The sequence below is a fragment of the Musa acuminata genome, chromosome BXJ3-3 (assembly GCF_036884655.1).
Source record: "Musa acuminata AAA Group cultivar baxijiao chromosome BXJ3-3, Cavendish_Baxijiao_AAA, whole genome shotgun sequence".
Classification (NCBI taxonomy): Eukaryota; Viridiplantae; Streptophyta; class Magnoliopsida; order Zingiberales; family Musaceae; genus Musa; species Musa acuminata.
Genome location: NC_088351.1, coordinates 30,357,428 through 30,372,513, shown reverse-complemented (window position 1 = coordinate 30,372,513; position 15,086 = coordinate 30,357,428). Strand labels below are relative to the sequence as shown.

Here is a 15,086-nt window from a genome sequence, read left to right as displayed (position 1 = left end):
CGTACTATCGTCCCCAAGTGACACCGGCTCCAGCCGGTCCCTCCTTCACTCGCGTTTAAGCAACCGGTCTCTCCGCTTTAGTTTCATTCCATTGAAGTCTCGGTGTCGTTTGGTTTCATCTCGTCGTCTCTCGGCATCCCTCTCACGGCATGAGCAGACTCACAAAGCTCGGCTTCGCTCTCGCACTCGTCTTCTCTATCTCTCTTCTCGGGCTGGCCGCCGAGCTCCTCTACCTCCTCCATTGCCGTCGTCGAAGGCGGCGAAGCGGCCAGCCTGAGCTCGGCGACGGAGTCGGAGTCCCCCGCCACGGCCCGCACCCAAGGGAGCTCCTGCACCACGTCCTCTTCTTCAAGCACCGTTCCCGCGTCGAGCCCGCCTGCGCCACCCCGCGGCCGCACGCGGACCCGCCGAAGCCCGCGACCGAGGAGGCGGAGGAAGAGTGCGACCTGGCCCGGTGGCGCGCCATGTGCCTGGGGCCCTCGAGGGCCCTGTACACCATCAACGAGGACGGCGAGGAGGAGGAGGAGGTGGTGGAAGAGGAGACGCCGTGCGCGTCCCCGGTGTTCTACACCCCGTCCTCGTCTCCGCCTCAGGGGGCGACCGAGGACGGAGGCGACGCGGGAGGTCCCTCGCCGGCCATGCGGCCGAGCGGACGTCAGTGTGTAGTAGTGCTGCGTAGGTGAAACGTACGGGTCGCCCGTGCCAAATTTATGAGAACTTACTGCAGCTTCTTATTATTCTTCTTTCTTCTGAAAAAAAGATATGCTGAATTTTTAAAAAATAAAAAAAACCTATAACTTTATATTTTTCTCGTCGAGTGTCCTCACGACGTGATAAAATCTTTTTGACATTGTCTATCAACTTCGTACGCAAAAACATAAGCGACTAAGGGGAGAAGAGACGATCGACGAGGGCTACGATCAATCAGGTGAGACTATCAAGCACAAAACGACTCGGCACAGGACGAAGGTATAGTGGAAGATAGCGACCGACAAGAGACTTAAAATATTGCATGACAAAAACTCAAAATTAAAGATTTTTTTTAAAAATCACTATATATATATAAATATATAAAAATGACGATATGTTGTTGTTTTTTTTTTCTTGACCTAAATCTCTTTCTATATATTTCTTCAAAGTTGGAAGGCTGTGTTACTTCAGAAGTAGTAATGGGTGTCATGAGGGATAGGCAGTGGGACGGTCATACGAGGATTAATTGCTCTGCTTTCAGTCAATAAATGTTTGTCCTTTTTATGGTGCCTTCTTCTTGATCCTTGGTGGTGGGAATAACTCTGCATGAGGAGGACCTGTGATGAGGAATCCATGAATCCATGGAGGGCACCCAAAGTTTAGACTAAAGCTGGAGAATACCACTTTGCTGCTTTGGAGTCTGCTTTGGTTTGTATTGAGTTCCCTCTGAGACTGCACTCTTTTAACTTTGTTTCTACAGTGATTCTTTGTCAGCTGATGCCAAGTAGTGTCTGCCATCACCCACCCTCATCCTATTATGAAGAAAAGAAATCTTGGTCTCCATCTCCATTCTTATGGCTTCTGTGGGGTTAGCAGATCAAGATCATGCTTGGGTGCTTATTGTCTGTTTTGACCAGTAGAAATGCTTGTGGGTGGGCAGAAAAATTACACCAGCCTTCTAAGGCACTTCATGCTTTAGACATTAGGAATCTATCTATGGCAGCAGTGTCACAAGAAGATGGGTATTATCATCAGTTCAATCTTTATGGTATCTGTCTGGAACATAGAAAGGTGAAGATGCATCTTGTAGATGCTGGACCTTTTTCTTCCTTGTTTGGAGAAAATTTAGAACCAAGGGCTCTGTTTGCATGCAGAGAAGAGAAGAGATAGCATGCTTGCTTTCCTTTCTTGGATCGCTGGCCTTTCAGTTTTCCAGCAGTAGTGTGCAGGATTTGAGAGCTCTGCTTGCTTCAATTCATCATCAATTGTATTGTCTTCACTATCTTGTCATCTGTCATTGTTCTATCTTTATTATCATTATAGAAGTATCATCAAGTCAAACTATGCTTATAGTTAGAACGTTACGACTTTGTTGTTATTATCTCGTGATCATTAATTACTACTACTACTACTACTACTACTACTACTTCTACAAAGCTGTCATGAACAACAAATCTCACACGTCTAAAAAATGCTGAAGACCAAAGCAGGAAATGTGTTTGCTGCTTTTACGTTGTACCACACGGCATGAGGAAACAATGACAAACAATGCATCTCACAGAGTCCATTATCCAAACGCCAAGCTGGTGTTTTAGAACCATGCAAACTTTGACCTTCACTAAACCTCCATAACGAGCCATTAATATGCTCATGATCATCAGATCAATAATCATCAGTCTCTGCTATTTCCCTCATCGTTACTCCATTCATTTTGGTGGCATGCATCTTATTGTCCTGTCGACAACTAAAACCAAGCAGTCAGTGATCCATTAGTTCAAACTCTTTTATATCATAATTGCTAATCTAAGCTTCATAGGTGTGTGCAATACTCCATTCATTTCCGAAGAGAGAGCTCACGTAACACTGCAGTTAGTCTAATCACACTAGTCCTTTTGTCGAAGACGTTGTAGTGGGTGTCGCCACCATTCAAACACATGTGTATTTGAAGATATTAAATGTTGGTTTTTTTTTTCAATAAAAAATACACCCAATATATATATATATATATATATATATATATATATATATATATATATATATATATATATATATATAAACCAAAATCGACTCTAAAATAATTAACTGATAGTTTCGATTTTGCACCAGGCGACTCCAATTTCGAATCGGAACCGTCTATTTTAATTTCTAATTTTAAGTTCGGATTCCAAATTCCAAAAATCGAAATCGTTAGGTCCATATTCCAAGACCTAGAATTGTTGGTTAGATTGCAAGAACCAAAACCAAACTGCTGAAACCTTCGATTCAGAACAATTGATTCAGTTCAGTTCCATTCCGATTCTCGCCCAGTTTGATTTTGATTTGAACCATGGTCGGATCTGAGAGACAATTTGCCAACATAATCGTTTGAATACGTGATTTGCCACACCGAGCAACCAACACCAGAGTAGAGACCACTCTTAAGAGGAAAGAGAGTTGACATGGAGCTTTGAGGACGGAGATCCATTGACAGCTCTCCAGTACAACAACAAGATCACTGCTACTAGTTAATATTACGTCATGTCTCGATTTGTTTCCCTTGCTCACAAGTTCAGGTAATTAGACCAAAATTTATGCACACAGTAAACACATTTGCAGGGGAAAAGATTGGGCGGCAACAACTACTAAGTCTTAGGTTTTTACCTCTGGCAAGCAAGGAAGGGTCTGCTGCTACAATACCTGATTTAGCAAGCAAACGACGGTGTGGTGTTGTGTTGGAATTCTTCAGTCTTCTTTCATCAGTGACCTAATCCATGCTTCATAGAAACTTGGTTCCCACCAAGACTGAGCTTTCCCAAGTCCAACGTTTGCCAATCGATTGGTGAAGGATCGACGACGACGACGGACGGACTTGTACCAAAGCACAAGGCGGCACTTTTGCTTCTCCGGTGGCGCCCATAAATCATTCTCAACCTCTCTGCTTCATTCTTCAGAGACTGATGCTGACCTGTCAAATGTAGCAATTCCGGATGAAGAGAAGGGAGATAATAACAAGCAGGATTTGCGGGTATATGTTACTGCATGTATTCCTATCTTTGCTAGCTAATGTAGGCCACAGTTATGATATGCTTTCGGGCATGCCACCCAGTTGATCTGCAAAATGATAAAGATAATCCATATTTGACAATGTCTAACAGATATAAAGAAGATTGTTTTGGCTAAAATCCTGAGATTGGCCTACCTGAACTCTTTAAATCTTCTTTCCCTTCTTGTCTTGCGAATGTTCAATTACCTTTTGAAAAATTAATGTTTATCTGTTGGACGATACATGAAACTCAAGATGATTCTGATGCTTTGAATCATATAGTGACAAAAGATAGAATGTCTCAACTATAATCGAATTTACTAGAAACCAAATTAAAAATTGGACCGAACTCTGCATCAAGCAAAGTTGAGTACTAAACCATAATCGAACGTCTAGACGAAAAAATCAGATTTCTTTTAGAGCTGACAAGGAACCAGTTTGATCCTTAAGGATACAACTCTTTTTTAAGGAAGCAGACACCAACGGTTTTCAGAGATGCATAGAAATTTAGTGAAGCAGGTGAATATGACAAGAACAAGGACATGGGGGCTTGGAACGGGGGATCACATACCATGCTTGATAATTTTCTCCTGCTGAAGACTAGCTAGTTGCTGCCTTAGTTTCTTGTTTTCTACAGATAAAGCAAGACGGTACTGAAACAGAGAAGCAACTCTTGCAGCCAAATCTGCTCCCAGTGTCTGCAAAACAAGACAAGCTAAAATGAAATTTCCACCAAGAAAAACCAGGGAGAGAACCAAAACAAGAAAAATTGCATGATTACCTGAAGTATGTCAACACTTCTCTCAAGTTCAGCAATATATTGGAGTTTACGAACCCTGGAACGCTGACCTGAGCGCCTGAAGAAGTATCTGTGTAAGATAAAAAACACCAATTTTCCAGTGGAAAGGGAAAGGTGCTTCACAAGAATGTGATACACATATAGCATAGGTAAAGAAAAGATGAGCAGCTGAAAACCAAACAAGATCTTAAAAAGATCATGTTAGCTATGAAACATGTCACATTTGAAACATAATGAGATCAGTAAAAGCTATCATAAAAAGAATTCTATTACAACACACTTAAGACTCACCTCTAGTCCAACCAGCTTTAAATCCACATAATTTTCAATTAAGAGAAGAATACCAGATGATGACTTGGAAAGAAAGGAAGCCCTCAACATATAAATAACAAATTTTCAATTAATAAAATAATAATTTTCAATTAAGAGAATAACATACATACAACCAGCATCAAGAACACAATTTTTCAATTAAGAGAATAATATCACAAGGCTTCCAGATATTGTCTTGGAAACAAAGGAAACCCTCAACATAAAAACAATAATGTAGCCTGCAGGCATATGCAGCAGCTCTTCTCTTATATTTTTTATATATACACAGTGAACCAGAATATTCAACCTGAGAAAAAGAAGATTAGATAAGGACCAATGCCCATTTGGATGCACAAGTGTACTCCAAATCATCTACCAATTTACCACCTGTTTTTCCAAATAAATTGACTGAAATAACAGCCACTCGGGAAGAAACCCTTTTTTTTACCATAACCATAAAGAACCAAAACTTTACTATAGCAATATGACTTGCAGTTTGTGACTTCATATTCTCAAAGGGTTGCACAGACAAAAGGCATTTGGCACATGAATTTAGCTCCAAAACATTTCATGCATGGATCTCAGTGTTTGTATATACAGTTTGAACTATGTAGCACGACAGTGAATCACAAGCAAGGCAGAACTAATGATATTGGTTTTGCAGAATGACTTGCCTCATGCTGAAAGGATGGCACCATCATGTCACAAAGGATACCAGCGTCAGCAAGTTGGCTCACTACCTTGCCTCAAAACATGGCATGGGCAATGCGAGCTTATCTTATATGCATGGCCATGAAATCATTCGATTATCATAATCTAAACTTGTTTATGCCGAAACAGAAAATACGACAGAAAAAGCAGATACAACATCAGTGTTGTCATTGTCATATAGACATTCTCTGAATACCATCGCAATTAAAAATACTTTAAATTACCTCAAAAACTTAAAACTATACTGTGAAAGATAACCAACATAATGAAATTGACCTTGAGCTAAACTCCATCATCTTCACTTCAAAAAATCCTTAGAAAATCAACCCTATAGGAAAGACATATTGATATTTTTTACAAAAATTCTGCCTCTTTTCCATGTAGTAGAGTATGATGATTGGGTGATGCTTGAGGGTCTTTGGTCACTAGTAAGCATCCAATATACTAGAGTTGCAAATCACTGAAAGGAGTCTGACATCAGACAAACAGAAAAGGTAGAAAACAGAAATTCTTGAAGCCAGAATAGCACCATCTTAACTTTCCCTTAAAGACACAAAAGGATATACACAACATATACACAAAAAGTAAACGAAAAAGAAGTCCAAAAGCTGATAGGAATATGTAGAACAGGATGTCCACAGTCAACATGGAAAGTTATTTTCTAGTTGTTAAGGCACTATTAAAAACAGGTACAAGAATTATGCTCATACAAAAGGCTACATTATTTCCATGACTAATTAGGATTCAATATAGTCTAAAGCTTATTAATCTCACAATGCTTATCCTTCCAGTATGTTAGCCATCATAACATGCTAGTAGTGTACAAAATGTATAATATATCTAACGCAAACTACTTGCGTACTTGATCATAAAATCAAGAAATATGAGATTTTCACAATGTATCTAAGCAGATATATATGTTTTGATATGACTAATAAATGAGTAGAGACTTGTCCCTGATTTAGGTAATACATATGGTCAAATGAGTAGAGACTTGTCCCTGAATGAACAGAATCTGGCTTACCTTCTTGATATACTCTCGGAATCAAGATTGCCTGATGAAGTTGAATCTTCTTTTTCATTTAACTCATTTATAACAGATGTGCTTGGATAATCCACAGTTAGATACTGCAGTGGGTTGCTCGGAACATCTTTCAGCAAAGCAGTCACTACCGAGCTCTCTAAGTCGTCCATTTTAGTCTTTTGCCTTGGCGAGTTAGGCCCATACACACAGTTCCCAACCTCAAACCCATAACCAATTTCGCTGGCTTCCTCGGACTCCCGTGATTCATGGAGGATACCATCGGACAGAGCATCTTCTTCAGTAATTGGAGATATAGGACCGTGGAAACTTGTAGCCACCTCCAGAAGTGCTACTGGATCACTCGAGGATCTCTGCAGAGAGATCCCCCTAGGACTAATCTCTGGGTCGGTCAAAAGGTCATCGAGCCATAGAGGCTGCTCATCTAGAAGGGAACCATGGGAAGGAAACCTATGGTGCTTGGCGCACAATTTATCATCTGTCTGTGTGGTTTGAGGTTTAGATTCCAATGCTCGGCGTGTCACTCCCCTATTCTGAAAGGGGCAGCGAGGAGGGAGGGGGGCCGGCCGAGACATGATGCGAAGAGATAATTTCCCCTCAAAACCTAAAAATCACCACGCAAATTGCTTCCCTTTTATTTCTGACATAAAAGGATCCAAAACCAAGAACACACATATTCATCAAACAAGCAAATTATGAAAATAAAGAAGGATCCCAGAAAAATACATTGAAAGAAGTATTCAGGAACGGAGAGTTCAACCTAAAAACATCAATTGAAAAAAGGAAAAAAGAAAACCGAACTACGTTATGGCAATCTTTGTCATCATCGATCGATTACAAGAGACGCCGTGCAAGAGAAAACGAAAGACACCATCATCGTCTGGGTTCGAAATCTCAAAGCGTGCACGGATTGGGGCAACATTACAGCTGCTTGTGAGATCAAAACCCTAGCAATACCCAAGAAGACGCACGGCACCGCTCGGTAACCAAACAAGAACTCGAATAACTAAAACCCAACCAAGAGCTAAACGGGAGAGCAATGAAACAGTGTCCCTAAGCACGCCATCAACCTTGACCCACAGAAACAATATAAAACAAACGATCAAAACGGCAACGAAACAGAAAAAGCGCGGACCAAAACGCAACCACTGAAGAAACAAGAAAACCTGAAACGCGTACAGAAACGGATTCGAGCTTCGGAAACCGGTCGATCCGCATTGGATTAAGGAAGACAAAGACTCGAAAAAGAAGGGCAAAGAAGAAAAAGGAAAAGAAAGAAGGAATGGGAGCAGAGATCTTGTTGCTTTGGGGGAGAGGAGAGAGTTCTCGATCGGCTCTCGTCGGCGTACCTGGTTGTTCTACTTGGGGTATTGAGAGAGGGGAAGCGAGAGAGAGAGAGAGAAGGTGGGGGGGAAGGGGATGATGGCAGCGTGCAGAAGACACTACTGGCAGATGCCTCGAAGAAGGCCGAGAGATCACCAGAGCAGTCCACTTGAAAGCGAAGGCAAAACGAGAGAGCGCTTTTATAATCGAACGATTTTACATATTTACCCCTCTCAATTTTCTTATATACATATATCAATATTTCAATCCTATATATACATATGTTGTCTTTTAATTAAATCTTATATATATATATATGTATATATATATATTTTTGAATGGACTTATAGCATTTTGATGAATGTGAAATCTATTTATTTGGTTATTTTTTATAGAAATTATGGGAAATAAGAATATATGTAGAAAAACATAAAAAAAATCACAGAGAAGTTTTTTTGTTGGAATTTATCCAAAATATTTATGATAGATGAATACAAAATTATTAATTTTAATTAAATAGATAATATTTTGGGAAAAATATTATCTATTTGTTTGGATTTTGATGAAGCTTCTTGTGTATGAGAAGTGAGACATGAGCTAGTCGAATCGGGAAACTGAATCGACCGGTCTGGTTTGATTTGCCGGTTCGATTCCGGGGTGACCGGTTGGGTTCAATTTCGTTTAAGGAAACAAACAAAATTTCTTATAAGATTAAAATATAAGAGATTTGCATGGGTTCAGTGGACCCACTAACATTATTCTAATAGTGGTGCTGATATGGTGTCACACATACGTGGACCGAACCATACACGTAAATGGTCCACGTGTCATGATACCTCTAATAGACCAATGCATATGACTCCTATGTGTAGGCATTAAAAATATTTCATGGTGATAAGCATGTATGCAACAAATTTATTTTCTTTCTTCTTTTTATTCATCTAAGCAAAAGGATTTTTAACTTTTTATTTAAAAATATTTAGTAAAGATAAATATAGTTCCCTAAAATATTAATTGTTTTCGTCACCCAACAGTATCACATATTTATCCCTCTAAATTTAAATTTAGTTTTTACAAATTTTAGTTATATAATATATGTAATTGTGGTTGATAAAAATATGTTCAAAATAATAGGAGTATATATATATATATATATATGCTCTTCGTCTCTGGGCGGTTCAACGGATTTTAGAATTCCTCGCGGTCTCAACGAACAAACAAAATCGATCAACGACAGCCGGAATCAGACGGACTATATCAGATCTCAATAATACTTCAACCAGATCAACGGTTAGATGAACTCTGCGAAGCAATAAATTGACCTTCATTTAAGTCACCCGCGGAAGACCGTACCGAGAGCTCTGTACCCACCGCTCTTCCCTCGCCGGCCAAATCGAAAGCCCCACGCCATCTGCCGGAAGCTTAAGAGTTATTGGAATGCCGCTGACTTCAACGCCGCTATGGTGAGCGCGTGAATCGCTTGGTGGGATTCTTCCTTCGTTTTCACTCTCGGCTTTGATTCGTTTCGTTGCCGCCGTTGGCAGCCGCAAGGCGACTTCATAGAGCTTCACCGAAAGCGCCATGGGTACCGGCTCGACCACTTCGAGCGGAAGAGGAAGAAGGGAGCCCGTGAAGTCCACGAGCTATCAGCTTTTGCGCAAAAGGTTTCGTCGTTTTCCCTTCTTTTTCTTTATCCTCTATATAATCTGTAATTTGTTCGTTTATTGCTATTTTAAGTTCTTGATGTTCGCTATTCGAGTACAATTTTTTCGGTTTACTGCAGGTTTAATGACTCGTTCATATGGTGACTACAGGTTCTCGGTGTTAAAGCAAAGATGTTTGCCAAGAAACGTTATGCGGAGAAAGCGACGATGAAGAAGACGTATGCCTAATTTTCCCTTTTCATATAAAACAATGTCTTCTAATTAGGTTTTATCAACAACAAATTGGTTTGCTTTTTTTCTTGAAATGATCGTTGACAGAGTTATCATCCATCCAAACGATAAGTGATTGATAAATTTGTTGCAGTGGGCATGAATTATGGTTGATTATGGACCTAACAACATTGAATTTGGTATCAATTTTCTGCTTGATCGAGGTGTTATATCATGCAAATTAGGTGGTAGGGAAGAAGAAGATGGAGGTGCATGGTGGAATTACCTAGGAATTTACCTTGGATGATTCGTTGTATCTAGCAACATGGTATGTGGTGTATGATGTAAATTGATGTAGGAAAGAAGAAGGGCTTAATTGCTTGGTGGAATTATTTAGGAACATATCTTAGATGGTTCTGGCACAAAATATATGCTTTACACAATAATTGATGAGAGGACTCGACAATTGTATGTGCTCTAAAATGTTGACTAAAGGATTTTGCACTGCATTGTGTTTTGCTTTTTCAATGGTGCAATAAAATTCCAGAGGTTCTTTTCATTTCTTTTTATGTGGCTTGATGCTTTTGTTGTTCACAAGCTTATCTTTTGTCATATATTGTGGGGGTGAAAGAAAATATTTTTAATTGTTAGCACTTATGTTCTCTTTACAGGCTTGCAGTGCATGCAGAATCTTCATCCCGGCGAAAGGTAGATGATAAGGTTGATGAGGGAGCCATTCCTGCATATCTTTTGGATCGTGACACAACGACAAGAATGAAGGTCAACACTACCTCTCTGTGGCCTTTTATTGGACTATGTACTTGTATATGATGAAAATTTCTGGCAAAACCTTTTGTTGCTATATGTGAATGTATATGATGAGAAGTTTCTTGTCGTGCTTAATCTGTAGGTCCTTAGTAATACTATTAAGCAAAAGAGGAAGGAGAAGGCTGGAAAATGGGAGGTCCCTCTACCAAAGGTAAATTGTTTTTCACTAACCTCTGTGCTTTATTCTCATATGTTCTTTCACTCTTAAGACATTCCTTTGTGGATTATAAAATCTAAAGCAACAAATTTGTGTTGATTGATTCTCTTAATGTCCTCCTACACTTTTCCTTCAACCTATAGACCACTTTATGGATGTACCATTTTTCTTCTTTAACAGGTCAGACCTGTGGCAGAAGAAGAGATGTTTAAAGTTATTCAATCCGGCAAAAGCAAGAGTAAGTTTGGTAAATGTGGAAGATTTTTTTGACACATCACTTATCCTAGCATGGTGGAAGATTTGTGTCAGCGTACCAATCACTTGTGTTAAGTTTCTTTATATTTTTTAATATTTCACCTTTATAAAGGACTAGTTAAATATTACCATTATGTTTGCTTGGGATTTTGGAAGATGTATATTTTCTTGCTTTCTTTTTGTGCAAAGATTTCAGTTAATGCACATTATTTATTTTGGGAATGGTACCTAGAGGTCAAAATGCCAGCCATTGGGGTTAACTACCTCTGAATCACCCATTAAATATATTTGAAACCGGAAACAATTTAGTTTTACATCTGAATAGGAAATTAGGAGTTTAAACTTGTTTGACTTGAGCCGAGGCATGAAAATATGAGTTGAGTTTTTGTGTGTGGTTATTTTGGGAACTTAAAGATTTATACATATTGTATAGTTATCAGCGAATTTTTTATTTTGGTTTAATACAAAGAAGCAATTGAACCATTAGGAATTGAACATGGAGAGGACTTTTGTAAGATGTGAGTTTACCAGTGATACTTTAGGTATCTTTTAATTTAGAAAATAGCTGCTCTTTCGGCAGTGAGATAATATAAAGATGGTGCTTTTGAGAGGATTGTGGAACTGTGAATCTTTCTAGATATGGAAGCTAAAAGTGCAGCATCATCTTTTTTTCTTGTCCTCTCACAGTTTGACATGTAGTGTGAATTCAGCTTATCTTACAATTTTCTTTTATGAAAAAACAAAGGGAACATAGTTTTAGGGATTAGTGTATGTTATATGACCTCCATTGCATCTCAAACTAGGAGATCACGTCCTTGTAGTTGTTGCTGCTCTTGTTGTTTATGATGTAAAAACTGCATAATCGTGCGGTATTTATGATTTTCTTATGATCACATTTTTCATTATAATTCATCATGAGAATTTCTTCTGATCACATTTCAAGAACTTATTTTATTTGAATCTTGATTATAGTTCAGACATCATGGCTTACTGCTGTTGTTGCTGCTGCTGTAAGTACCTCTTGATTGTATTTTCTTTTATCAAAGGAACATCAAAGAATTTTCCAGTTACACTGACCACCCAATCAGTGGAAGAGAATGGTTACAAAGGCCACCTTTGTTGGACCAGGATTCACAAGAAAGCCGCCAAAGTACGAGCGATTTCTTCGACCAACAGATTTGAGATTCACAAAGGCCAATGTGACACATCCCGAACTGAAATGCACCTTCAATCTCGACATAATTGGGATAAAGAACGGTCATCACAAGGGGAACTATCATTGAGGTAATTTTCAATATCCTTCTCACTGGTTTTTCTTTTTCTTTCTTTCAAAAGAGATCAGAAGTGGCAATATATTGCAAATAATTTGTCCAAAGACCTAGTGATTCTTCAGTTGCCTACAAGAAAACCGAAGATGATATCAGCTTACACAGACTTGAGACTTGCGTCTTGTACATTTGATTTCAGGTAAATGTGAGTGAGCTTGGTCTTGTTACACCTGGAGGAAAAGTAGTGTGGGGTGAGAATGTTGCCCACAAATCAAGTTCGTCACCAATCACCATGTTTTAGAAAATTTCTAATCTTTTTGCCTCCTTGTCATGCAGGAAAATATGCTCAAGTTACAAATGAACCTGAGAATGATGGTTGTATAAATGCAGTTCTGCTTGTCTGACTCCATTCCGGTGCTGTAACCATCAGTATTGACTCATGTTGAGTGATTGTGCATATGTGAACCATGTCATGCAGGTAAGTTTAGCCATCTTTCTTTGCTCTCTTGTCCAACTTTAACTTTGGTGTGGGCTACAATATTATCTTGGTTTTCAATGCTTCTTCTGTAGTTTCTTCCTTGTCTTAACTAATGATACAGAATGTCATCCATAATGTCAGAGAAGGAATCTCTGAGACACACAAAGGGTTAAAATTTTGATGATTGAGAAGCTAACCGGTGATTAGTAATATCTTATGGCCAGCTTCTCTGCCCCTCATGCATACAAAAATGTAAACTAGGCTTGTGTTTCCTGAGACAGATGCTGCTTTTGCCTGCTGCCTTGCTGTTGGCTGCTTATGCTCATGTATTGTTCAAGAACTATTTCATCAAAATGTGCTCAATCTGGGTGAGAAAGACTCAAAATTTTCTCCCACTTAATTCTAACATGGCACACGCATTACTTGCTATCAATTTCATTAGACCTATTAGCTATTTCATGAAACTATAAGCTTAATTAATGTTATGATCTTTTTTTTTTTACTTAATATTTTGTAACCTGTGGGATTTTAGAAGTTACAAAAGAAATAGCATATGTAAAGAGATACAGATCTTTTCTTTCCTGATTTTGCCATCTTTAATTCACTTGCTAGCATTATCTGCAAACCTAGAAATCTTTTCTTCTCCTTTCTCCTAGCCTTTTTGGAGATGGCAGTGCTTTGGGACTGGGGACATGCATGGACACAGTTTAAGCTATATATCATGGATTCTGAAGAGGCTTTGGGTGTGGGAGATTGGGCTGCAGTGTGGTACCTTCGACTGGACCTCATCATTATTTGCAGGAGCACTTCATGATGGGGAAGAAAGATCGATCCATATTCTGGAGAGATAGTTACATATAAGCCCTTGCAGAATTGACACAAGTGTTCAGAGGGAACACTTAAAATTGTTTTGTAGTGTGCAAATGTAATCCACAGAAATTTTTTTTAAATGGTAAATGATGATGATAAATGTTGAATCGACGTTTTACGATGAATAATATATTGTTGGATGATAGTATGAACCCTTAACCTTTAATAAGTAAATTCAGTTCGTCGTCATCAATATTTTAAATATAAAAATGGAGTTTTAAAACTTCAACATTTGGTTTGAATATATGATATTTTAATATACTTAAATACTCAAAGAAAATCCTGAATAGATTGATGATGATTTATTTTGTTATCAGATCAGACTTGAAAACTCTTGAAATACTCAAATAATAGAAAAATCAGTAGAGTAATTAGTTATACTGTATTTTTCTTGGATCCATCGGGAAAGTTTGAGGCGAGTTAAATAATTTTATAGGATTATAATCGTAAATAAAACCTTTATTACACTTGATTATAGATTAAAAATGAAAATATGTCAAATTGGATTGTGAAGATTCCTAAATTACAAAAAAATAATAATAATAAAACAAAAAAAAAATCCTTTGATTTACTTTTTGAGTTCATAGAGTTCTCTTTTCTGATCGATTATTTTTGGCCCCCTTCTTTCTCTCAAGACATTGCCTTTGGTTATGTCAACTCTCGAGTTGACAGCACAAAAGTTGGAGAGGATCACGGCATTGCAGGCGAAAGGTGTCATGGAAGTCCGGAAGGGTCAGCTCGCCACCCAAACTCGGAAGAAGAAGAAGAGGAGCTTGCATTCATCAGCACTGGCGATCGCAGATGAGATCAAAGAATCAATGCACTTCACGAGTGTCAAAAGTCGTCTTAACGGGCAGCAGTTCATTCCCATCGGTCTCTTCTGCTCGACAGCAGGAGAGCGCTTCTATGTCAATGCCGTGCTTGATGCGGCGTTTGGGAGTTTGAAGGATGAAAGGCCTGTTGAACTTCACTTGATCAATGATTCAAGAACTGCAAAGCGAAAAAGAGTTACTACTCGTCTGTTTAGGTGCTCCACTCTTCCGGGATCCATTCTTGTCTCGGGCACCAATTTAGTAGTTCATGTTGGACGACGGCAATTTGTGCCCGATACATCCGCAAATCAAAGTATAACGGACAATAGTAACATGAAATCACTTGAAAAAGGACATACCGAAGTTGGTTGGCCGAACCAAATACCTTGTTTAATAGGCTCAACATCGACGCAAACCCGAATGCCGACACGATTGGAAAAAGAATAGAATCTCAAGATTCCAATACTCAAAAAGATGCATTCCAATGCATTGTTCACAAAAAATGCATCCTACTCGGATCAAGAACAATTCATCAACATTAGTCTTTTGGAAAGCATAGCAACATCTTCATTGAAGGTATGCAACTCAAGAAATCTCACATCATGCGGGAAAAAATGGAAACATTAATAACCAACAAGCTGCACA

General features: G+C 38.8%; 2 protein-coding genes and 1 pseudogene across 5 annotated transcripts; 2 read left to right on the top strand and 1 right to left on the bottom strand.

Annotated features, from left to right (window-relative positions):
* Positions 1-25: 25 nt before the first annotated feature.
* Positions 26-683, top strand: LOC103979632 (uncharacterized). Its single transcript, XM_009395801.3, has one exon. The coding sequence runs from the start codon at positions 150-152 to the stop codon at positions 681-683; it is 534 nt and encodes a 177-aa protein (XP_009394076.2). The 5' UTR covers positions 26-149.
* A 2,424-nt stretch (positions 684-3,107) lies between these two features.
* Positions 3,108-8,054, bottom strand: LOC135633245 (basic leucine zipper 34-like). 4 transcript variants are annotated; one of them, XM_065142503.1, is made up of 5 exons: positions 7,926-8,054; positions 6,559-7,180; positions 4,494-4,581; positions 4,284-4,410; positions 3,108-3,634 (listed from the first exon to the last, which is right to left on the bottom strand). In XM_065142503.1, the coding sequence occupies exons 2-5, from the start codon at positions 7,149-7,151 to the stop codon at positions 3,426-3,428; spliced, it is 1,017 nt and encodes a 338-aa protein (XP_064998575.1). In that variant the 5' UTR covers positions 7,152-7,180; positions 7,926-8,054; the 3' UTR covers positions 3,108-3,425. The 4 variants fall into 4 exon arrangements, with proteins under 4 accessions (XP_064998575.1, XP_064998576.1, XP_064998574.1 ...); XM_065142504.1 differs by having other exon boundaries at positions 6,559-7,216; positions 7,926-8,052; XM_065142502.1 differs by having other exon boundaries at positions 6,559-8,054.
* A 1,205-nt stretch (positions 8,055-9,259) lies between these two features.
* On the top strand, positions 9,260-13,718 carry LOC135586806 (uncharacterized; annotated as a pseudogene).
* Positions 13,719-15,086: the final 1,368 nt, after the last annotated feature.